Source organism: Solanum verrucosum, unplaced genomic scaffold (genome assembly GCF_900185275.1).
Source record: "Solanum verrucosum unplaced genomic scaffold, falcon-dt-bn FXZP01000654.1, whole genome shotgun sequence".
NCBI classification, from domain to species: Eukaryota; Viridiplantae; Streptophyta; class Magnoliopsida; order Solanales; family Solanaceae; genus Solanum; species Solanum verrucosum.
In genome coordinates, this window is record NW_026020450.1 from 129204 (window position 1) to 154694 (window position 25491).

The 25491-nt window shown below is 32.6% G+C and overlaps 3 protein-coding genes across 3 annotated transcripts; all 3 read right to left on the reverse strand.

Annotated features, from left to right (window-relative positions):
- Positions 1 to 1662: 1662 nt before the first annotated feature.
- LOC125808595 (protein DETOXIFICATION 44, chloroplastic) lies at positions 1663 to 8354 on the reverse strand. Its single transcript, XM_049488271.1, has 13 exons — positions 8035 to 8354; positions 7833 to 7954; positions 6633 to 6761; positions 6400 to 6542; positions 6124 to 6259; positions 5109 to 5205; positions 4905 to 5005; positions 4039 to 4202; positions 3587 to 3658; positions 3332 to 3448; positions 2954 to 3049; positions 2195 to 2316; positions 1663 to 2071 (listed from the first exon to the last, which is right to left on the reverse strand). The coding sequence occupies exons 1-13, from the start codon at positions 8346 to 8348 to the stop codon at positions 2008 to 2010; spliced, it is 1677 nt and encodes a 558-aa protein (XP_049344228.1). The 5' UTR covers positions 8349 to 8354; the 3' UTR covers positions 1663 to 2007.
- Positions 8355 to 10140: 1786 nt separating this feature from the next.
- LOC125808600 (protein trichome birefringence-like 35) lies at positions 10141 to 14448 on the reverse strand. The gene is made up of 6 exons (XM_049488277.1): positions 14172 to 14448; positions 13571 to 13850; positions 13013 to 13184; positions 12649 to 12845; positions 12195 to 12344; positions 10141 to 10779 (listed from the first exon to the last, which is right to left on the reverse strand). The coding sequence occupies exons 1-6, from the start codon at positions 14398 to 14400 to the stop codon at positions 10452 to 10454; spliced, it is 1356 nt and encodes a 451-aa protein (XP_049344234.1). The 5' UTR covers positions 14401 to 14448; the 3' UTR covers positions 10141 to 10451.
- An 8019-nt stretch (positions 14449 to 22467) lies between these two features.
- On the reverse strand, positions 22468 to 23544 carry LOC125808605 (abscisic acid receptor PYL4). Its single transcript, XM_049488283.1, has one exon. It carries the CDS (start codon positions 23480 to 23482, stop codon positions 22832 to 22834), a length of 651 nt encoding a protein of 216 aa, XP_049344240.1. The 5' UTR covers positions 23483 to 23544; the 3' UTR covers positions 22468 to 22831.
- Positions 23545 to 25491: the final 1947 nt, after the last annotated feature.

The window sequence follows — 25491 nt, forward strand, 5'->3', positions numbered from 1 at the left end:
AAAAACGTTTTTGGCCTCCTAAAAGTTTTACCAAACCCAGGGGCGGAGCTACCCTTGGGCAAGGGGTGTCAAGTGACACCCCTTCGTCGAAAAATTACATTGTATATATGTGTCAAAATTTGATTTAATGAGTATATATACAAGTGTTGACACCTCTTAATACAAGCTGAAGGTTTAGGGGGTGTGTTTGAATTGAGTATTTTTTAAGTGACTTATAAATTAAAATTTATAAATCATAAGTTGGGAAAACCCAACTTTTGACTTCTTCTTTTTTTTCTACTTTTTCGGTCTTAAAAATGTGCTTACAAGCATTTTTTGAGTTATCCAAACACTTTCAAAACTTGAAAAAAATAACTTGAAAGCCAAAAGTCACTAAAAATAAGGCATCCAAACACCACTTAGTGTAGTAGTTAAGGGATTGTGAGAACTGCTTGAGGTTGTATATTCTCTATTCCTAATAGCAGCATATACTTTTTTACTTTATATTTTGTCACCCTTAATAAAAATATTGACTCCACTGCTGGGACCAAACTAACTATATCTTACCTTGTATTAAAAAAAGACGTTTTTGGGCTCCTAAAAGCTTTGCCAAATCAACTATATATGGGCCCAAACAACCAAACCAACTATATCTCGCATTGTATTCAATTAAAAAAAAACGTTTTTGGCCTCCTAAAAACTTGGCCAAACCAATTAGATCTTGCATTATATTGTATTTTCATCTGTCCTTCTCAATCATAAAGCACATTATTTGCCGGTTTGAAATTTCCATATCTCCATGTGTAATTTGAATAATTCAAAAGAAGACATGTTGTAATTTGAAGCCCCACCAACTTTTTGGTTTAGAAAATTATGTACTATACCTTAAAGGCGACAATTTAAAGTTCCCTACACATAATGTGAACTTTAATGTAGAGAGAGTTGGATACTTTTGGTTTTAATATGTTCGTTTATCATGTGTCAAATAATTTCATGTAGTTTAAGGACATATTTGGCCTCTCTTTTTTTAATCGTGGTGTCTAAGGCCAACTTGCATGCACCTTGACTATTTCATAGTGTACCTCCTACCTTTTACCATTATAGGTACGGAATAACTTTGTCCATGAGGGAAAAAAAGATAAGATGGTAATTTTGGACTAGAACTGCAATTGAAATCTCTGTTCCTCCTATTGCATGCATGATGTAGCAGATATTGTAGCTTACCAAAGTTTCTCTCTGTTTGAATACGTAATTAAGTAAATAAAAATGTGTTTTCTAACAACTTAATGTTTTCGATGGAATAATCACACAATTCAAAATATGCTCTCTCTAATATAACTTAGTTGTTCATCAGTTTGAGTCTGATTATCCCTAAGCCCAATGTGAGTTTTTCTAGTTGGATTTGCTCCCCTACTTCAGCTTTTAACACCACAAAAGAAATACCAAATGGTCACACAATTCAACATTCTCACACAAGCCTAGTTCCACAAGAGCATTATCACGAGCCTTTACAAGGGGATACGAAATCTTGAAAAATGAGACTGCAGAGCAAGAAGGCAAATGGACTTATCCAGAAATAGAGAGTACATGAAGAATGAAACTTTTACATTAGCATACAATTGTATGTGTCAAGTTATAAACTGTTCAACTTTACAAGGATCACTTGGTCGAAGTCGAACTCTCTCTCTCTTTTGAATTATTTCACAAATCGAAGAAAAATGGCGAAAAAGATTCCCAAGTTAGTGGTCATAGAGATGATGTAGCTTGATCATGGATTCTTCAAACCTCCACAATAGCAATCTCGAGGATAAATCGTCAACCCCTCAGTAGAGACTGACCAAAGAGATGGATGAAATTGACAAGCCTGTACTGTAGAATTATCTGTCCGGATATCAGGAGTTCAATTTTGCCAAGATCTGCAAATGCCTGGATGATGTATGATCATCAGCAATTCGCGCCATCCTTGGCATAAGCCTAATAGAGTATCCCCCGATCGTTATAGAGAATCAATTACTTGCTCATTGAAAGTCAGACACTATCCTGTTCCATATCCGTCCGAAGAAATTTCCATGGTCCATCTCTTGTTTGTAGCCTAGTATTCACAAGTACTTGTCAAAAAGTCTATAATGAAAAGTAACAGTATATGCAACTTGGTTCAATTCATAAAATTACCACTCTCAAAGGTTGGCGAAAGAGATAGACATGAGAGATTTACCTCCAAAGTCCAGCTACAACACGCAAGGCAACAAAGAGAAAGAGTCCCGCCCAGACGCCAGGAAGACCGAACAATGGTGCAGCCACAAGTAAGAAGATTGAGGAGATTATTCCAATCACAAACTGTTTGTCAAAGACACGAAGCTGAATCAGAAGGAGGGGTTATAGTCTGATGATATTTTAAATGTTTGTCACAATGTAGGACACACTCCAAAGCCACTATCGTTATTTTTTTCCTATATTGGTGCTTGCATTGAATTCAATTAGCTACACCGATTCAAGAATGTTCAAGAAGCATCTCATTGATTGGCTAAAACCCGGCTAACTCAAATTGATATGTATGTTCTCGGCTTTACTTCATTCATTGCTGCACATACCCCTAGCAGCTGTAGCACAGTGTGGCTATGCTTCAAATAATGGGACAACAATTCATTACTATGTGTAATCAGCTTCCAGGACAACTTATTGCTTGATCCTTTTTTTTGCTCTTCTCTAGACTTTTCGTTCCAAACGTCTTCTTACAAGGTTTTGTTACTGACAAAGCATTAACCTAACCAGAAATGCAAATATCATGTAACGATTTCTTTTTGTTTGACACTCTGATCACCTCATTGAACCATATAGACTCTGCTAACTTTTTTCCCCTTTTAATTTTCCACTAAGAGAGATTCAATTAATGCAAAGTTTTGAAGTCTTTATTTCTGGTATCGCAGATCATGATTCTCCAAAAAAAAAAACAGTGATGTGCCATAATGCTTACCATAGAATATGCAGCAAATTCGAAGTCTGAAACACCATAATAGAGCCCATCAAGAACGAAGGCAATGGCATTTACTGGCTGAGATCCAGCAACAAACTGTCCAATAGATCATAGTAATAAGAAAAGAATTAAGTAGTTTATCATTTAAATATCAAAGTTAATCCGGATAACAAAACCTGACAGCTCTGTACAAGGTTAGAAATGACAGCCATGTAATTACATCTATAAATGACCAAAACTATTTCATGATATCGAAATTACCTAGCTGGTGCAAAGTAGGAATTGTAGTCTTAACGTAAACTTAGGGGAACATGCACTGTTTGGGGTTCAAAATCCTAAGGGAAGTATGCTGAGGGAATCTGGATAAGATTTTCATACCAGAGTACCAGATTTGGCAATTTCCACAACTTCAGAGTCCGTGCTGAATAAGGCGGAGAGTGCTCCAAAACCAACGAACAAGCTAAAACCCAAGGCAACTCCTGTCAATGCACCAATCTGACAAGATTTTCACATAATGAATAAAAGATGTAGCAGGTCAGTGTTTCTATTATTCCTGTTTTCTCTTAAAAGCTAAGTCAGTAATCATAGTTGAAAGTCGATAAAGACTACTGCGGGAGCAAGAATGAAAGTTACCTGTAGAACTTTATAAACCACTTCGCGTGCTTGGCGATAATTACCTTGAGAAACTCCACCGGCAAGGAGAGCCTAAAGATCAACAGAATAAGAATGCAATATTTAAGAAAACGAAAGATTAAACTCATATATCATAACTAATGATTGAAAGCAATAATTCAATGGAAATTATCCGAATAGGACACTAACTATAATCTCGTTGTGAACCTCTGTTAAAGAAAATCCTGTGACTTCATTGGTAACCAAAAAGATTAAAAATTAAAAGAAGAAATTCAAGAGTCATATGATACTTCCATTTGTTACAGGGAGCCACATTGAGGTCCTAATCACTAATAAAAATGAATTTTATTGAGACGTAAATTAGAGCTGCTGAGCAAACTTTCTAAAAATTATTAAGTAAAGTCAGAAATGACAGCAGAGAAAACAAATACGTTAAGTTAAAGTATACTCACCTGCCCGGCAAGTGCCAAGGCATCAGTTAGCAAAGATACTGCTAGCCAAACTTCAACACATATCTGATGACCAGCCATAGGCACGGGGCCCTCTCGTGCTGCCAGAGCCGTTGACAGCGTAGTGGTAATTAGAAGTGCTAAAGTCCTCCCTATTAGAAGTGCACCTAGAAAAGACAAGAACAAGCTTAACCTAAGAAACGTTTGATCTTTTTATTTTGAAAAAGATAAGAGAATTTCAATATATTCTGATAAAGTCCACAAGAGACGCTCTTAATTATCATTTGACGGGCTTCGGACATGCAAAAATTTCTGCAGTCACTCAAAGACCAAATGCTCGTTTATGTGTTTGGTACATGAAAGCCTTAGTGTGTTAGGTTTCCTTTTGCAACATAAGGTGCTCTATCCAAATACTAATTTTCCATGCCTAAAAAGAATATGCTCAACAAATGCAAAATTAAAATGGACTTGAACTTAACCAAAAGCTTGTATATCATATTAGAGATATATCATGCAAAATACTTGTCATTACTTTGGATCTCATGCAAAATTGTTTTTCTAACTTAAATTTGATGTATACTCGTCATTTCACCCTTACTCTATCTTCAAATGTAAATGAAATTCATATCAAATCTTGAAAAAATATTTTTAATCTAAAGTAGTCACTTCAACTGTGGATAAATATCTTTATATGCAGCTATACTCAAGTTTCACTAGCTGCTGCAATAGGAGATTCAGTAGGACACATTTGAATGTAGTGTCAAACAGATTATTCACACAAAAGGGGAGTCCTTTTATCAAAACTCTCTTTGTTAACCACCAAATGTATCCTGATTCAGGTGTTGTTTCAAGAGTTACCAAGAAAGTACCAGATTTAAGATACTGAGGAAATTTTCCCACGTTAACGTCTGGAGCAATAAGAAGAACTTTCCCGTTTAATTTCCACAGAAGGATAGAAGCAGTCAAGTATCTGGTAAAAATGTTGATCAAACAAAAAAATAAGACAAAGAAAATGGACAGCAAGTTAATCATGTATAGAGTAGCTACGGTTTGGTTTACCGCCAACAACATACTCAGAAATCACACCAGCAATTGCAGCACCACTAACGCCAAAACCAAAGGTGAATATCAAAATTGGAGACAATAATGCATTTAGCAAGTTACCACCTCCTGACAATCCAGAACTCCTTTGTCAGATATGGAAGTAGAAGTATCAATATTTTACTCAAACATTTGAGACATAACTAAAAAAAAGTCCTATTTATCAGGCCATACTGAGGGGGGTGGGGTTGCCAGGGAGGGGGCTTTCCATCGAGCAACGACAATACTTCGTTGATATAAAGCCATACTCTAGGTACATCTCATAAGGTAGTAGCATCCCCTAGAGCAATATTGTCAAAGATGCGCTTAGGCCATGAAGCGAGGCTCAAAACGTGTTGAGCGATTCTACGGCATACTTTTCCTTGCCAATGAGCCTCTTCTGAAGAGGTTACACTAAAACAATTGATATTTCACTTTATCGTGATTTTTTTCAATTTCTTTGTTCATATGTTTGTAATTTTTCTCCCTTTGAGCCATATTTCATTAAAGCCCATGTTTTATTTGCACTTAAAGCCTCAACAGACCTTAGAGTTTTTTTCTCTTTCTGCTTTTGATAACACTGTCCCAGAGTAGTTTCTCCGTCGTTGAGTGAGCTAAAGAAGTCTTCAATAAAAGCTGGTCTTATCCCTACTTCGCCAAGACGTATGAATTTAAATGAAGTCAAACGTCTAAAGTAGTGCCTTCTACCTATATGTTTGTAACTATACTTATGTAGGAAAACTTATTGTATATTGAGGCTTAATATGAAAAGCATAGGGCTCAACTAAAAGGGCTACACGTAAACAAAACATTTTTATCTCAACTTTACTAATGAATTTGTGAAATTAATATCTAAACAAAAACTTTACAGCTAGAAGCAGTTATCAGCCAAAAATCTATAAATAATATTTATGAAACCGGATTATCAGGCACAACATGTCAGTATTGATTTCACTTGGATTTGCTTTATGTAGATCAGAGAAGTAATTGGGCATCATTGATACTTGCCAACAGCATATAAAGGAGTTTTTGTGTCCTTAAATCCACGAAATGTTCCTTGAGCAGCAAGTGCAATAACGACTGGTGGAGCTCCAAATGCCCTCATCGTAAGGAATTGCTCAGCTGGTGCACGCATCGGTGAATCCTGTGACACATCAACAAGCCCAAATAGACTTACACTGAATATCTTTAGCAAACAGCAATACACAACATAAGGGGAAGCATAAATCCAAGAAGTTAGGCCTCATGCTAGAAGATAAAATTGATTTCCAAATTAAGACATACAACAGATATACCCATGGTATTCATCAGGAAACCGGAGCCAACAAAAAGTCCAACAGCTTCCACAATGCCAAGGCCGAGGGCAAGTAGTAAAGAAGTTGATACTGAAGGAAGTAGTATCTTGCTTTGTGAATCAGGTGAGCTATCTAGTTTAAGAACAAAAATATAACTCATATCAGCGACAAACAATGTTTGACAAATTAACACGAGATGCTTCGACAAAAAATCATTGTCACCTTTAGCAATTAATGCCTGCTCTTCAGCAACGAATGAAGTTGTGACGTTGAGCAAAGGAACATTGAACAATTTCGAGATGAGGTTGAAAACTGATACCGAAATACCTACTGCTGCCAATTCAACAGATCCTACAAAACACATGCATAGATAAGTAACACAAACATGAACCAGTATGTTGCACTTTATCATTTCAAAATATTTTTAATTCTCTCCTACTTTTTTTCAGCCATCTCAGAAGAGTAGTATCTTAACACTTGCCCCCTTCCGTTCCAAAATACTTGTCATATTGTGCCTCTTGAAAATCAAACTACATGAAATTTAACCAACATTTTAAGAATTAAGTGTCAAAAACACACCTAAACTAATCATTTTTTTGAGTTTGATACCTAAACTGTTGGAAGTGTGAGAAACACACCTAAACTATCACTTAAGTTTGAGAAACACACCTCAATGCTGACTGGACCAAATGTGTGAGTACTTAGCTCCTCCTCTTCCTCCCTTCTCCATTTTTTATTCTTTCAGAGGCTAATTTGATTTGTTCTTCATTTTAACTTTTAACCTTTTGCCTCGGTGGAATTGTTTTCCACGTGACAATTTTATTTTATTTTAAAAAAAAGAGTTTAATACACATACCATCACATATAACTTGAGGTGTGTTTCTCAAACGCTCACACTCCCAATAGTAAAGGTGTGAAACTCAAGAAAAGGAGATAGCTTAGGTGTCTGTTTGACACTTCAATGTATTTTGTCACCAATTAATATCAGATGAATTGCAACTTATAGTTTGAATCTCGGGAAGCGAAATGTGACCTATTAATATCAAATGAATTGCAACTTATAGTCTGAATCTCGGGAAGCGAAATGTGACAACTATTTTGGGACGAGTGAGTACTAAGTTGTAAATAATAGGTAAAACATATCTTTATCTTCTATCTTAATCCTACTAACTACTCCCTCTGTCCAACAATACCTGTATACTATTGACTTTGCACACTTCTTAAGAAACTATATATAGAAGGGTAATAATATTATATCATCTTTTAAATATTATTAATATAATGTCTCAAAATATGTAATAGAGAAATGACTATAATTAATTATAAGGGTAGATTAAGAACCAAGTATAAAATTATCCATTGATTTCATAAAGTGAACAAATATTACATTAAACCATAACAAAGAGGAGATACTAATCATACCTAAATGTCCAACAAATGCAGTATCAACAAGTGAAGTAATGGGATCAGAAGCAAGAGCTAACGCTGCGGGCAACGCAATTGACACAATATCCCATCCAATTCCATCCAATTTCAGCACTTCCCTGCAAATAACCCAACCCACAAATCAGGAGAAAACACAAAAATAAATAATTAACAAAAACAAGTGTGTTGAAGATAATACAGCAGGGAAGTGACTGAATCCCACAATGACGATGATGGAATATCCGGTTCGGGTACCGGGTCAGGATCCGAATTCTTGACCCGACTTTCGCCGGAATCGGAATTTGAGTTAGGAATCGAATTTTGTGATAAGGTTTTAGGATTTTTGTCACTAGATGATTTGAGGAGTGTAGTTCGGAGTCGAGCTGAGCAATTAGTATAATTATTTCTTAGTTGATTAGTAGAGTAGCAGAAATAACTGTAATTCTGATTTTTCCGGTGAAGAGATTGAGTAAATAAGGGATTAATACATTGGTGGTAAAGACTAGACGCCATGGCTGCTCAATTGTATAGAGAAAAAAAATATATGTATATAAATATGTAGGTGAATAGAATCTGGTTTTTCTAGATTCGTGGAGAAGAAAGGTGAATTATGAGTTTTTGATTTTGTTTTTGTTATCAACTGAATTAACGGCTGAAATACAAGTTCTTTGATACGCACTCCTCCTCCCGTAAAATTCAAGTGCACAAGTAAAAATACTCCGTACCATATAAAATATCTTTCGATAATATTTTATTTGTCTCAATTTATGTAACACATTTTATTTTATGAGAGTCAAATAATTTAAATTTGATCTGATGTTTATGCATGAAATCTTTAAAAAAAATGAAATGAAGTTTATATATTTGTAAACTAAGTAAAAAGTATTATAAATCACAATAATTAATAATTTAAAATATTTAAAAGATATATAAAAAATTTACGATTAATGATAGATTATTGTAAATTTCGAAAAGTATTTTCAAATTTGTTAGTAGTACACTACCTTAGTAAGTACACTGTACTGACACTCGAGGGCGCCAAATTTTGTGGCTCATACGAGCCCATTTACCAATTTTTTACTTTTTAGTTGTTTCGAAATAAGCCTCGTTTTAAAAATAAATATTATCTTAATATTTTGGAAATTTTATGGGGAGAAATGATTAATTTGTTTTAGAACGGAGGGAGTACTAACATTATAGTTTGTTTTGGACCTTATTTGGTTTGTTACCGTAATGGATTGGTACACAACTATAATGATATTTGACATTTTAAATTTTATTAAAATTGTTTAGAAATAAAAATTATTCAGTACTTTTTAAAGGTAAGCATCTTTTAGAATAAATCTCTTTACTTTATAGAGATAGAAATAAGGTTTGCATACTTCTAATCTTTCTTAGATCTCATTTGTAAAATCATATATATATTTGATAACCATGGTGTCTGACTGTCTGGATTAGTTTGCCCACATTTCAACTAATTATGCGGGATACATGTCGCTTCACTCTATCCATCAAAGTTAAAATTTATAAGTTATGCTAAAATTTAAATTTGAGATCTCTAATTACTAAATCACACATTTGGGTGCTATTAGACTAATATATTGTTGTTCTTTTGCTTTTTAAAAGATAAATCATTTAAAATCACAAAAGATATTCATATTTACATTGGCTAAAAGAATGTAAGATGAAATTTGGTGGAAACAATGACCAAAAAAAATAATCGCATCTTCCAATGTTTACACTGTAATTTTAACGTGTTCAATCCTTTACACTAGCGAAACTTATTAAAGCTATATTTCCAACAAAATATAACATTGTCTTTTTGGCTATTATAAAATATTTAAGCACAAGGATATTAGAGTAAGTTTGTTATAATGATCTAATTTTACAAAGAGTGTACCATTATAATATGATTATTATAAATAAAATAAAAAATTATAAACAGATAACGATTTTTGGAAAGAAAAAAAAAACTTGCATGTTTTCGCAAGATATTAGCTTATATTGATAACTAATTACGAGATAATTAGAAGACTAGGGTAAAGTTGTGTTTGCTTGATCGTTTATATAACGTAATGGAGGCATGCAAACAGAGGCGGAGCTAGTAAGGGTTCATCTGAACATTTGACAAATAAAAACAAATACAAGTACTAGGAAGATATGGAAATTACAAAATTTTATACATTTGTTCTATCATCATTGAGAATAAAAGTGAGAAGCCATTCAATTTCCATTTGTTCCATACCACCAAATAAAAACTTGCACATGAATCTTACTCCCTCTAAAGTATTTCCAAAACTCACATATATGAATGAATGTATGTACACGGTTCGTGGTATACACTCATTTGAGCAAACCTCAGCTAGTTCAGCGGGTACATACACTACCTCCCCACCAACACTTGTATCGAGAATCACCAAACTATCAAACCAAACTCAAACGAAAGAAGCATTTCGTAATAAACCTTGAGGTTCAAGATTTTGCTTCAATACCTAACAGACGAAACACTCTATGCTCTTTTGAGATGTACATTATACGTTCAAGGGAGTGAACATTCCTTTTTCTTCTCCCAAGGATCGATAGTGGCATGATTACTTACAAAGTGTACCTGTTTTTTCACAAAAACTGAAATAGCAGTTCATTCCATACATCAGGCACGCCAGGCAAGCACCAATGGATGCAATCCGAGTAACTTGCAGGGTCTGCTAATCTCTCAGGAGTCAACGCCTCCCAAAACTTACGGTAGATAGAAGGGTGGCCGTCTTTCCTGTAATCTGAGAGCTGAGTTATGTTGAGAACGTTAACCGTTGAGCCTAACCTAGCGAGTGTTCTCTCCACCATCTGCATTGTGGGCAAGTCGGAATCTACGCCCCAGTATGTTCCATTCAAGGGAAGCTTCTCGTTGTAGCAGTTTCCTTCACTTCCTGGTTCCCATTCTCCTTTCCTGAATGTTGAAAGAAGAAAACAACAAAAGATTTGATTTCTTATGGTAGGAAATACACAAGAAGAATCTTTCATGTTGGATTTCAGCAACTGGCCGTATTAAAACATAAAACTAAATATTATGGCCCTTTGACCCCAACAACAGACCCACTGAAATCCCCACAGGAGGGGTCGGGGGAGGGTAGAATGTACGCAGACCTAGCCACACCTCAAGGAGGTAGAGAGACTGTTTCTGAAAGACCCTCGGCTCAAATAACACATATCAAAGCAGATTTAAAAGGAGGAAACAAAAGTAATAAAGATAAAGCAAATAATAGGGAAAGCATTCTAAAGCATACAGAGAAAAGCAACAACATTAACCACAACAAAATAAAATGATAGCCAACATGTAGTAGCAGAAATCGAGGGACTAAAAAGTACGAGGATGGTGCTAATACTACTAGTATGCAAGGAGTCACGCTGGACAATGAGACGACGCTCAACTACTAACTTAACACCCTAACCGGCGACCTTTATTACTTTCTATCTAACGACATGTCCTCAATAGGCTGGAGAAGCACCATGTCCAGAAAAAATCATCTCTTCCCAATGTTTTTTTGGTCTACCTCTCCCTCTCCTGAAGCTCACCACAGCCAACCTCTCTCACCTCCTCACTAGGGCATTTGCATCTCTCTTCTTCACAAGTATGAACCATCTCAATTCACTTCCCTCATCTTGTCTACCACAGAAAGACATCCACACCAAGTCCCGAAGATCCTCATTTCTAATTTTGTCTCTCCTAGTAGCCCACACATCCACCGCAGCATCCTCATTTCCGTTAGTCCCATTTGCAGAACATGAAAGTTCTGAACTGCCCTTTTGACCCCAACGTGTATTAGAAATGGATAATTAGAATGGTCACTTGCCCTTGCTCCGCACTGATTCAATCTTGTAATCAGAAATGTGTTCACGCACAAGACAAGTGATTATGGTTCTTCATGAGCATTCCCTACAGAATGGACTCAATAGTCATAGTGCAAGATATCTGGGAATTCTATCAACAATACACATAGGCAAATCAAATTGAGAGCTTTATGCTCTGTGCAAACTTTTGATCTGTTCAGTTCACCAATTTGGTCTGAATTGACAAACTAACTAAAACTTTTACATCAACTACTTAACATTAGATTAAAAAATCAACATACACAAAAGATGCTACTTTCATTCTCTTAATTGTTCATATAAAATAAAATAAATTTTTTTTTAAAGTTTAGAATCAAGTCAAATTCATGCACTATGCCTCAGAATTGTTACAGCCGAGTCACCTAGCACACTGTTATCCAACAAAAACTCATGTCACGTTTGACAAATAATTAACAATTTGTAGTTAAGTACTCAAAGTAAGCTTTAGCAGTGAAAGAAGAGCTCCTCACTTACGTGAAATGCGTAGGGGACATTGTGACAAAAAAGACCTTCTTCGCAGGATCAACATTGGAATCCACCCAATTTGCCCAGGCGTCCATAGCTAACTCCATGCCTCCCAATCCATTTATTTCCTCGCAAACTCCATTTTCTTCAGAACTCCATCTAAAAATGTAACAAAACTGATAAGAATGCAATCCTCTTTTCTTTGTGAAATTTCCATTAATTCTAAGTTAGAAATATAAATAGTTTTAAAGTTCCTGGTGAGCTGAGAGTTTGCAATTTGAAGAAATATGAAATAGGGAAATTCAGCCGAGATAAAATAGCAATAGAGAAATCAGGCACTCCTCCTTTCCACCGTTATATATTTTAAATTTTCATTTATCAGCTTCCTGAGAAGTCAAATATTAGTTCTTGGCATTTTTGCTTTAAGTCAAGACCTAATTACCTAATTAGAGTTCATACTTACAATAACTTAACAGGGCCCTGTCTCCACCAAAGATATGAATTGAAGACCAATATATCGGCATGCATCCATTCTGATGAATGCCTAAGAAGAGAATCTGGACGCAGTATTCGCTCAGAGAGTCTGTGATCAACTGGATCATCAGAATTTGATTCGACAAGAAGTGGAGCCCAAAGAAACTCTATGCTGGCATTGTATTCCTGTCATCAACAGATAAACACTTGAATTTAGTAACGGATATTAAATTATCTTGACGTAATCATCACCATCAACAGATAAGAAGTACATTTAAACTTGACATCATATAAAGTTAGAGATCACTTAGTCGAATGATACATTTCATATACTGAATATAAGTTCACTTCACCTCTGCTCTAAATATTGAAAGGTGGGCTTGTGGTGTCATGAACTTCTTATCAGCTGGAATAACAGATTGCATTAGACACACCATCGATATCCACTGTCCTCTATTCAGTGAGTCTCCCACAAACATTAGTCTCTTCCCTCTTAATTTCTCCCACATTTCAGTCACATTCCACCTGCATATCAACATTAACACATAACAACTTCTACAACATAATACAAGAAATCAAACATTATAGGGTGAGATTAACTAATCTGAGATTTTATCATTTGGTTAGTACTATGAAATTACTCACATATTCTTTCATCTATTAGCCTATTATACTTAGAAGGGAAAAGGTGCATATATACTTGCCGTCTAACAAATGGTGCATATTTACCCGTATCATTAAAATACCTATATTTACTAAATCAATACGATGATGTGTCAATGAACCACATTAACGCTCTTTCATCTGAATGCTAATATTAGATATATATACTAAACATGGTCAGGCATAAATAGGTACAATAACAAATGAGCTAGAATATTACACAAAAAGCAGAAAGAATCAAAATTTACCTCTTCAAATTGCAGTTATGAGGTTGCCATCTCCAGTACTGATACTCCAGATCTTGCCTACCATGCTTGTGGCACGCCAATTGATCGGACATATAAGGACAATCAGACTCTTTATACAATGGATGTGAACTATTATCAAACACCCATTCACCAGAAAAATAATCACATGTTTCCGGCATTTCTCTCCGGCCACCGGACTCCGGTTTAAAGCTATCCCATTCAGCTCTCTTTCCACTATACTTCACAGTAGAGTGACAAGCACTAGATTTATCCAACGGCACTAAAAACACCAGAAAACACAAATCCCTTCAGTTGAGCTCAAAAATAAACAAACATCAAAGCATTATTTCGCAGAAAAATTGAAATTAATCAAAAGGGTCCTTATTACTGAACTCCAATTTCATGAAAATGCAAGGGGGGGGGGGGCATATTCAATTCGCAAAAAAAATTGAAATTAATCAAAAGGGTCCTTGTTTCTGAACTTCAATTTCAAGAAAATGCAGAAAAAAACACCATATTCAAAAATTGAAAAAACCCCACAAACAATCCCTTAAAAACTTGCTCATAAAACGAAGAAAAATGTCGAATCTAGAAAACTAACCAGGAGGAATTCTTGGTAGGGTAAGGTTTTTCACAGATTGGAACAAAGGGTCTTCTTCTTCTTCCTTGGCTGAAGTAGATGAATCATCATCATCAGTATGGTGAGTGGAGTGTTTTGACTGAATTTCATGAATGTAAATTTCATTATAGAGAATAGAGAAAACAATGAAGATGAAGAAAACGAGTGCTATAAGAGGATACTGAGTTTTCTTCTTCGGCCATTTGTGCATTTTTTTTGTGTTTTTTTGAGAGAGAAATGAAGAAGACTGAAAGAATGTTGATTGACTAATCTAATTTGGACAACCGACAATGACAATCCTTATAAATCTGAATAACTTCAATGAAAATAATAATATTGATGATTTTGTTTGCTTATTTGGCAAAAACTACTAATTATGAAAATCATACTATATTTTTGGGACTCGATTGGTACGCGGAATAAGAGATAATTCTTTATTTTATGTTTGATTGGGATAATATTTTTTGAAATTATAGTGTTATTTTTTCACATTAAGGATGAGATAATAATTGTGTGATAACTAATTCTAGGATGATTTATCTCGACTAACTTGTTCTCCAATCAAATTGAGCTAGTTCCACAATTGAAATTGTTTGATAAGGTATATAAGAATATTGTGGAATAAAGTGTATTAGTTATGCTGAAATTATTTCTTATGCAGTGTCTGATTTTGATGTATTAAAAATATCATGTATTGCATGATTTTTAAAATAAAATAATTGTTTACAAAAATACCTATGTACATATAAAGAAAAATTACCTAAATATACAATTTATTTTACTCTATTTTATAAAAATTCTCTTCCATTTGAAAAAATTGCAAAAATCCTTACTTTACATATGTATCGTTGGGATACATCACTTTATATGATGTATCGGTCGGATACATCACTTTACAATGTATCGAGTTGTACGTGATGTATCAGAATGTTACTCTTCACGATGTATCAGACGAATACATCACTTTACGCGATGTATCGAAACGTTGAGTGATATATCCGAAACCGAGACATGATGTATCAGGACGTTGAGGGATATTCGAAACCGAGACGCGATGTATCCGGACGTTTTGGGATGTATTCGGATTCCACCAATTTTTTGTAATTTGGGAAAGAATATGGATAGAATGTAATTAGCTCTTTAACACTATGAGATTTGTGTAAAATCTACTAAATATATAATGGAAAGGATGTAAAAAAAGTTTTGAAGGACAACTATGTTTTTAATCATGTTAATGCATGCATTAAAACCATTTACATTGTTAATACCATCATTGCCTTAGTTAGTTATACATAGGTTGAAAATAAGTACCAAACAAAGTTTTAATACTACACACAAAGTTATTTGTACATGTATTTTTTTTTAATGCATCTTATTAAATAACACCTTGTAGATAAATTGTGTTACTTAAGTCGGGGTCTTTCAAAAATAGTTTATCTTCGCGAGATAGAAATAAAATGTGCATATATTTTAACCTCCTCATATCTCACTTATAAAATTTGTTATTATTGTTTTTGTTGTAATTACAAACAAACCCTATTTTAATCCTAGTATAGGGTAGTTAAGCATGTATATAACCTTTAATAAATTGTAATATTCACCTTTTGTTCCTATATACGATCAAATAGTATTTTTTATATGCATAAGAATATATATAAATTTAAATAACATTACCTAACATGTATTATGATTAACTAAAACCATAATGCATCCCATCAATAATTAGAGAGACAAAAGAACTATTATTCCTAAATTAAAATACCATTAAATTGTGGTGTTTATTAACAACGGGAAGGGTAGACCTTATTGATTCCTTGTTAACGTGCATCTAACTAAGAAAGTTTGTGTTACATATTTTAACGTGGTTCCCATTACAATTAATAATTAATTTTTTTTAATGTTTTGTGCTTCATCCATAATTATTAAATATGCAAAAAAGAAAAGTATAACGTAAATCATTTTTTTTAAAGAGTGAGGGACAAAATAGCAATTGATGGAGTTAGCATATATTTATTGGATTCTTTTGTTTTATTCAAAGATTATTTTAAAAATTGTTTCTTCAGCATGGATATTTAATTTATTATTATTTGATGATTAGAGTGGAATTTGTTAGCAATAAATAAGCAAGAAATTGTCCCTATGTATATATAGACATATATCAACAGGTACAAATTTGTATATCATAATGATTTACATTTGTATAAATATTTGTTTTTCTTTCTTTCTACATGTTAAATGGATTTTTAAAATGTATCTTAATAGGGAAAACGTGATTTTTCATGATCATGCCATAAAAGTCTATTTTATATTTGCCCATTGGTTGAGATGTTCGAAAAATAAGGAAATATAACAAGTTATAAATAGAAGAAAATGGAGAAATTTATGAGAAGGCTTTTGTAGAAATAGCATTTACTGGTCAATTTTTTTGCTTTTGTAATTGAAAAATAGCACTATCCTAGTGACGTATTTGGTATAAAAGAAATAAAAAATAAGTAAGTGTTTTACTTTTTTTTTTAATATATAAGCAAAAAGTATTATTATAAAATCACTTGTATATAATCTAAACAATTATTGTGGAAGATGGGAGTGGGGGAATAGAGGTGTCGGGTGGTGGTGATGGGGCTATTGTGATGAGATGAAAATAAGGTGCGTTTGAGGCGTTGAATTTTAGATCTTTTTTTTTCTTCCTATGTGGTTAAATAAAGAAAACTCATAAATAAAAGTTCAATATGGACTAGTCCTTCGTACCCATAAGCTCATTACGATGGTGCATAGGTAAGACCTCTTTAGATTTTAGAGAGAAATAGATAGAGAATATGAAGAATTTTTTTCCACAAAATTTTCACCCTTAGTAGCCCGTTGAAGATTGTGATTCCTGCTTAGTTTCTTGTTCGATTATGCTATTTTTTGGGTAAATTGTTCCTCTCATATTAATCTTCGATTGAGAACTAATAGAGGTGGATTTGGAGTCATGTAGTGCCAAATTTTGTTTATGAACATTAGTTGTGTTTTGGTGATTTTGCTTCTTTCTTCTCTAATTTTGGTGTTATCTTATATATATGGTTGCTCAATGATTACAAAATTAATATTGAATACATAGATACACTTACAGAATTTGATACGAGCTTATGCATATAGAGTCAAATGCATGTGCTTTCATATTCTACTGGGACAGAGATACATGAAATTGTGAAATACAAATATAAATAAGGAGAGGAACGAAAGAGCAAGAAAGATAGTGTATCTCATGTACATACAAATCACGCATTGAATACAATGTATTCAAATCGAAACTCGAATATAATAAGAAAATATTTTTGTTAGGTACTTACAAAAAAAAAAAAAAAAATTAAAAGTGAACGAAGGGAGTAATAGAAGTGGAAAAAATTAAAACATGAAAATATAATTCGTCCAACTGTATTAATTTGTGGTGGTGGTGTTGGAGGGGTAGGGTAGATGAGTTATTAATATGCATATTTATTAATTCGATTCATTTAAATTCATTCAAATTCAGGTCATGCCAAAGTTGAGCTGACTTAAATTATGTATATACCTTAAATTGATTTATGAAATTTTTTATTAAAATATTTAAACAATATTTTGAGAGAAAGGAAAAAAGTTTTATCAATCTTGTTGGTATAAATAAATTATAAGAAAATAAATAAATTTAGTAAGAATTGGCCGTAGTGAATTATAATCTATTAGTTAGTCAATTTTGACACAGGTAAATTTAGACATAATTGGAGGGTCATTTGTACTTTTGTTCCTATTTTGTGTTGATTTATAATTTTTGTCTCTTAAACTAAATAACTTTTTTGTAGCGTATAAATTTATAATATCATATATATATATTATAAATTATCACTCACATTTTAAAAAAAATTATGTCCCACTAGATATACGTTTAATTATTAAGTGAGACAAATTAAAATTAACTGGTTTATTTAAAGGGTAATAAATCATATCATTAGAAGATAGGAATTGGAATGATAATACATTCATCTATGCAATCATTTTGATTGGCTTAAATTTAACTTTATCACCTGTTTAGCACCTGTACCTACTAATTATCACATGACAGTTTATACAAAAATTAACATAATAAGAATATGAAAGATGATAAGTGTTCTTGTTTATAAGTAGTCAGAATTTTCATGAAGAAATAATTAAATATACATCAAAGAAAATTTAACATCGATTATATATACATAAAATAATTTTAGTTATATATAAATAATATAATTTCTATCAAAATGAATATAAAAAATTGTGTTCGATCTTCGGTGGCGGAGCTAGGATTTTTAATAAGGGGTTCAAAATCTGAAGAAGTAAACACATAAACTAATCAAAGGGAGTTCAAAATATACTATATATGCATAAAAAATAATTTTAATCACGCATAAATAATAATATTTTCTCTGAAGAGGGTTCAAATCCCCTAACATTATGTTAAATCCGCTTATGTTGACCCTATCTAACTCCGCCCCTAGAAAGATGCTCATCTTCATTGTAATATGATCCTCAAGCTAAAGAACAAATATTTATCTATCTATATACATGTCCTTTCCTGAAAATTTAATACATCTTATGAAATTGATGGATTATTATTTATTTATCTAACCAACCGAAAGCAAGATAAATAGTTCCATATTTTATCTCATGGGATTACTATTCGATCCCGCATATCAAACGAGCCAGTCTTTCACAAATTTATATTACTGTGATGCATAGCTCACATAGGATTCCAACGAACTTGTTACGTTTCAATAATATATTTTTTCAAGTCTTTCACAAACTTATATTATTGTGAATTGTGATGTATAGCTAATATACGATCCCAACAAACTTGTTACGTTTCAATCATATATTTCTTCTTCTTTTTAAAATGTGACACATAGGCCTCTGCCTGTTCGTGAATAATTGGAGTTACTAATTTTCGCATGGATATCATTGAAAGATTCCATGGATGGAGGAGGAGCACAAATACTTTAGTGAGAACGTGTGAGAGATTGGCTAGATTTAAGGAGAAGGAGATGTGGATCGAAGAAGAACTAAGAAAAAGTGATTAGACAGTACATGACATCTTTAACTCATCAAATATATGAACCTAAATAAAAAAATATTGTGGTCAAATAAGATAAACGGTTAGTAAGTAAGCGAGGTGGGGTGCAAGGATATAGCACCCCCAATTGTACATCAAAAAAATTTATTCGGACTCGATTCATACAACAAAATAAATAGGTTCAGATCATGTATATTTATACATAAGAATTATCATTTAATTATAATTAAGTGATAGTAGTATGTATTTTAACTCAAATTTATTATTTAAATATAACAAATTAGGTAATTAGCATAATTATTGGTATATCGATTCTACGACTTATTGTCAGTAATATTTTAGTTGCATAATCCTTTTTACAGAGATGATCTCTAAGAAATAATAGGGGCAACTGCTAATTAAAGTACAATTATTATTTTTTTGCAACTTATTTCTTCATTCAAATGGTAGCATATAATAAGATATCACTTTCTCTACTATTTTCTTTTATTCGAAGTCTAATATTTTTTTATTTGACAAATTCAAATTCACACGTCTATTTTTTTGGGATACAATGTGATTCCATATCTATGACTTGAAATCTCTTATCAAGTATGGAAAAATGCATACCATTCTAGTTCTACTATAACCGTTAAACATTATGAAAGCATTACTTAATGATGTGTTACTTCCTCTATTTATCTTTACTTGTCCAATAAACTAAAAATAATTGTTTAATAATATTTATTCAGTTTAAAAAATCAAGAGATAATTTACTCTTTAGGGGTCGTTTGGTAGGCCGCATTAGAAGAAATAGTACATGTATTATGTACGGTATTATTTAGTACTATGTTTGGTAGAAATTTGGCCTATATATAACTAATCCATTGTTTAGTTATATCTCCTACATGGTATTATATGATGTATTACTAACACCTTCCATTTGGAGGTATTAGTAATACATAGGATATAATACCATGGGATAAGTCTATGTAAAGACAAAAATATCCCTCAAATCATTTTAATTATTTTGTTTGTTTTCTTGATTTTATGAATTATATTTGTACAAGTAAATTTATTTAAATAAATTAGCTTACAAATTATTTAGAGAGAGTCGTTTGTTACTAAATAAATCCAATACAAATTTGAAATGTGAGTTGTTTATTTGTGTGGTTTTCTAATTATTTATATTTTGAACAATTTAAAAAATTACATACATATTAAAACTACAACTTGCCATTTTTATGTGTAATGTAGATGGTTTATTCAATTTTACCATTGTTGACCGTGTTTTCGATTTTAAAAGTAGATGAGTTATATTTTTAGAATTTAAAAATGACATTTTTTGAGTGATCAATTTATTAAGATGACAATTATTTATCCTCAAATAATTCAAGTAAAAAAATAGCAAACATGACAACAAAATTGTTCTTCTCATAGCTAGTTAGAAGGTCATAAAAATAATATTGTCCGGCAATTATCTACCTTGACCTAATTACATAATAATTCAAGGGTGTAATTGGAAAAAAAGCTTTTGATAGAGTTTTAATCCAAACACAAGATGAGGTGGGAAAATAATTAACCAAACACTTGGTAAAAATAAACCTTACCTTACTAATCCCTGCATTACTAATTCTTGCGTTATTAATCTTTGTACAAACGATCCCTTAGTGTCTATATCTAATACACTTTCAAAAGCATTAAATTTAATACTATATTCAAAAAATAATATAGTAACATTACCTTTATTATTTATCATTTCTTAAAATTTGTGTCAAGTCGATAATGGATAACTATATTGTTGGATAGAGGAAGTACAGAAAAGTGATCTAATTTAATCTTAAGTCGAAGTAAAAACAGTATATTTGTTGTCGCAATAAATTGAGCTTTAAATATCTTCTTTCATGCGTTTTAATGTAAATTTTAATGGAGAACTCAATTATCTGAACTTTTACTTTATCGACAAGAGTTTGATTATTTTTTTTTATAACAAACAAAGGCACCCACTTGCAACTTTGTAGATTGAATAGGAACTAAAAATAGGTGGACAAGAATCACGAGGATCATCAAGTCTCTATTAAATTTAATACCGACTTTGCAACTTGTAGCCACAAATCCCTTCTAACAATATTCAATGCCAAAAGCCAACAATAGAGCTGAGGTGAGAAACAGCAAAGCCTCTTGCAACTTGCCTAAATAAATTATTCAAATATTTCCAACTTGCATATAAAAATTATTCAAATATTTGCAACTTGCTGCTACTATTTATTTTATTGATATAGATAGATAAGCTAGTTGGTTTCTTTTTAAAAAATAAAAATAAAAAAATTACTAAAGTCACCTTCCAACTTGCAGAGTATCTTGTTTGATTCTACACCATGTTCTGTTATCTTTTTTTTTTAAAAATAAAAAATAAAAAATTATTGTTTATTTTAACTATATATACATAATGTGAACACACTTTCCAAAAAAAAAATAGTTATTACCCCTCTGTTCCAATTTATGTCATTTGTCCCAATTTATGTGACTTACTTTTCTTTTTAGTCAATTTCAAAAGAATGAAACATTTTTATATTAAGTAACAATTTAACTATAAAATTTATATTTTACCCTTTATAAATAATTTACAGCCACACATTCTATCATTTATTTTGGACCACAAGTTTTTTTTAAAATTTTTTTCTTAAACTCCGTGCCGAGTCAAACTACCTCACATAAAATGAGACGAAGAGAGTACCTATTATTTGTGAGTTTTACCTTTAATAAGCGAAGGAAAAGAAAAATAACCACAAAACGTGGAAAAAAACGTATTTACTTGTTCCGTACCATATTAGTTAAGTACCTATTTTCCCTTAATCGATAAGTACTTACTTATTTAAATTAAAATTGAAAGGGTGTATTGTACTACGTACATTTAATTTTGTCTTAGTTTAGGTACCTATTGTGATTACTTAATTTAATCTAATTGCCTTTTAGGAATTATAAATGATCAAGTTTAGCTGGCTAGTAACCATTGGGTGTATTCAAGAGTCGGCTAATTCATGCATGTGCACTTTCAACTTAATTGTTGCTTATACATCAAATCATTTTTGTTCATTCTTTTGTTGCGATTAAGCTATGTATATTCAATATATTTAGCTCTAAAAACAAATCAAATCAAATCTTAGACGATTATTAAAATTAAGATATCTGAATCTATCTCACACCGTAGTAAAGAAATCGATAAAGAAAACAATATAGACAAAATTATAGAGTATGAAATTAATTAAGCAAAGTACAAGATTAATTTGATCAAGAACTTATCTTCAACAAGGGATGACAAGGAGATTAACACACACCTAATAAAGGTGCAACGAAACAATCATGCATCGCATATGATATCATCAGATCATCACCACAAGCATCATCAATTAGTTGTCTTCATTAATTCCGATTCCGCAACCTGTTTCTCGAACTCTTCAAAATATGAATATATGTGAATCAAATTCTTCAAAAATACTACCTACAGTATGTATTTTTGAAATATCTGACACGAATATGATAAAAATGAAGAGTCAGAGCAACTTGATCCGCAATACATTTTCAAAATTCACGAAGATTTTCATCTGCTTGAATTCCGTGCGATCTGAGATAACGATTGAAGGTTGCATTTCACGATTGTATCCACAAAAACGCATGTCTCTTCTCTAGTATTACCAGGCGGTACATCAACGACGTACGATTCCACAACGATCGTATCCACCGCCGTCGTCGCCGCTCCATTGCCGGAGCTCGGTTCCGTGTGAAGCGTAGTCACAGATCGGTAATTCGCTAACCGGTGGTCCCCGCCGACAACGCTAAAACTGATGACGTGGCGTTCGTCGTCGAGGATCTCAAGCCTCTCCGTGCTACTAGCAGCAGGGAGACCGGAAATCACACGGACTTCCCGTAAAGTACCGACGTCACCGTCGCCAACAACAACATGACAGCTCTTAACAAAATGCTTATACGCCTGCGGATTGTCGAATCGGCGGACCACCGACCATACGGTGGAGACGGGAGCTGAGATCCGCTGAATCACGGCGGAGCAGCACTGGTCAGGACTTACAGTGTGAGTATGGTACCGGGAAACAGAATCGGGTACTTCCGTCGAACAGGGAATCGGCATGCGCCTCTGTAATTGATGATGAGATTCCTTGTAAGCAAAGTCATGAGTATTGTTAGAGCTAATTCGTTGGAGTAAAACAGATGAATCTGAAGAACTGGGAGGCATTTTTTTGTTGCTAATTTGAAAATTGAGAGAAAATGAAAAAGTGGTGATGATTTCTTCTCTCTTGTGTTTTATAGGTGTGATTATGTTGTATATATATATAGGGTAGAAAATATAGAGGTAATTAAGAGAGAGTTGGTTGAAGTTGCGAAAAAGTAATAAAAAAAGAGATGGGCGTTCACCGTTCACGTGGGTTGACAAAAAAAGTGGGGCTAGTGGGAGCAAAAAAATGAGATCAAGTTGGTGCATAAAAAAGAGGGCTAAAGGGGTACAGGATAAGATACTGCACCCAGGTGGGTAGCGATAATGAATTTTTCAATGGCATTACAAAAGAATCGTGTGATGAGCTCGATTAAAAGTCGGAGAAATTAATTTTGAATTATGAATATAAATAAAATAATACATAAATGTGTTTTTTTGATTTTATTTCATATTTATGTCCTTCAAATTTATGTGTGCATAAGTAGACACTTAAATTTGAGTAAAATTTCACAAATAGACACATGAGTTTTATGTGACATAATACATACTGAACACCCGTAGGTCACAAATTGCATGAGGATGTAGCATAGGGTGTGTGTTTATTTGTTCATTTTATACAAGTTTAAGTATCTACTTGTGTATATCTAAAGATGGAAGACATAAACGTAAGCTAAGAGCCTATGACCAAGTTAAATGATATATTTATGTATTATGTCATTAAATAATCATTCTCTAAACCAATTGAGTCATCCCAAAAGGAGTGTTTCAACTTATTTATAACCCTTCTCCTCTCATCTATTTCCATCTTTATTCTTCTTTATTTCGTTCATTTGTGTATAAAATTCTTTTTAATTTTAGTGTTAAAAAACTATTTTAATTTTAATTTTTATTACATTTAAAAAAATATATTTTAAGAAGGATGATATTATAACAAGGTCAATGACAAATCAAGTCTTCAATACCCACCAAAGTCAGACTCTTCTGCTTTACCGCAGAGATTTGGGGAACCAATCATCTCCCTCAATTCTATATTTCTAAGATTTAAATAACTTATACGTATAGGAGGAGTTAAAATCTAAACTTTGTAAGTTTAAATTTTAATTATTTCAAACTATTGATTCTAACTAAATAATTTATACGTAGTTAATAAATTTTCTAAACATTAAATTAGAATTGGACAAATTCGCAAATTCTATACTAGCTCTGTCCATATTGTTCATAGATTCTTCTCTACTATTTATTATTCTTATAGCTTTCTGAATTTTTATACATAAATTTATATTTTGTCTCAAAAGTTATGAATTCAATTAAACGAATAGCTATAATAATAATAATAGGTTCATCCTTGAACCCCACCATACATACACTCTTTAGATAAACCACTTTTTGTTGTTTATTGTGAAAACTACCATTGGAATTACCTTATGATATCCACTCATATGGTATCTATCTCTTGAGATATTCCAATTGGGTTGGCCACTTTTCTCTAAGCTCAACTAGTTAATACTCCCTCCGTCCACAATTGTTTGTCAGGGTAAGGTCATGCACGTTTCTCAAGAAAAATTTAATACAATGTGTAATTTGACTAATATAACCCTACAATACCAAGAATACCAAAAGTCCACATAACTTTTCAATTGAACTACACTATCATTAAGGGCAGAATTGGAAAAAAATGACTAATTATTTCTTGATTGTTTAAATTGACAATTAATCTTGGACATCTATTTTTAGTATACCTGCAAAATAATTGTGGACGGAGGGAGTACTTCCTTCGTTTCAAAAATAATGACCTCCTTTCTTTTTTAGTCTGTTTAAAAAAGAATGACCTCTTTTTTTTTTTGGTAACATTTTAATTTAGCTTTTCACGTGACATGTTTAAAGCCACAAGATTGAAGGGCAATTTAGTACATTTGACATAACTTTAATTTAGGACCACAAGATTCAAAATTCTTCTTTATTTTCTAAAACTTTATGTCAAGTCAAACCATATCACTCTTTGTGAAACAGAGGGAATAATTTTATATAGG

Excerpts from the sequence above, each read along its gene's own strand:
- LOC125808600 (XM_049488277.1), bottom strand. The coding sequence starts at position 14,400 with ATGCACAAATGGCCGAAGAAGAAAACTCAGTATCCTCTTATAGCACTC. Across the intron at positions 13,185-13,570 it reads CATAACTGCAATTTGAAGAG|GTGGAATGTGACTGAAATGT; the intron begins GTAAATTTTGAT and ends GTTGATATGCAG. Across the intron at positions 12,345-12,648 it reads CAGGGCCCTGTTAAGTTATT|ATGGAGTTCTGAAGAAAATG; the intron begins GTAAGTATGAAC and ends TTACATTTTTAG.
- LOC125808595 (XM_049488271.1), bottom strand. The coding sequence starts at position 8,348 with ATGGCGTCTAGTCTTTACCACCAATGTATTAATCCCTTATTTACTCAA. Across the intron at positions 7,955-8,034 it reads GATTCAGTCACTTCCCTGCT|GGAAGTGCTGAAATTGGATG; the intron begins GTATTATCTTCA and ends GGTTATTTGCAG. Across the intron at positions 5,006-5,108 it reads ATTGCTGGTGTGATTTCTGA|ATACTTGACTGCTTCTATCC; the intron begins GTATGTTGTTGG and ends CATTTTTACCAG.
- LOC125808605 (XM_049488283.1), bottom strand. The coding sequence starts at position 23,482 with ATGCCTCCCAGTTCTTCAGATTCATCTGTTTTACTCCAACGAATTAGC.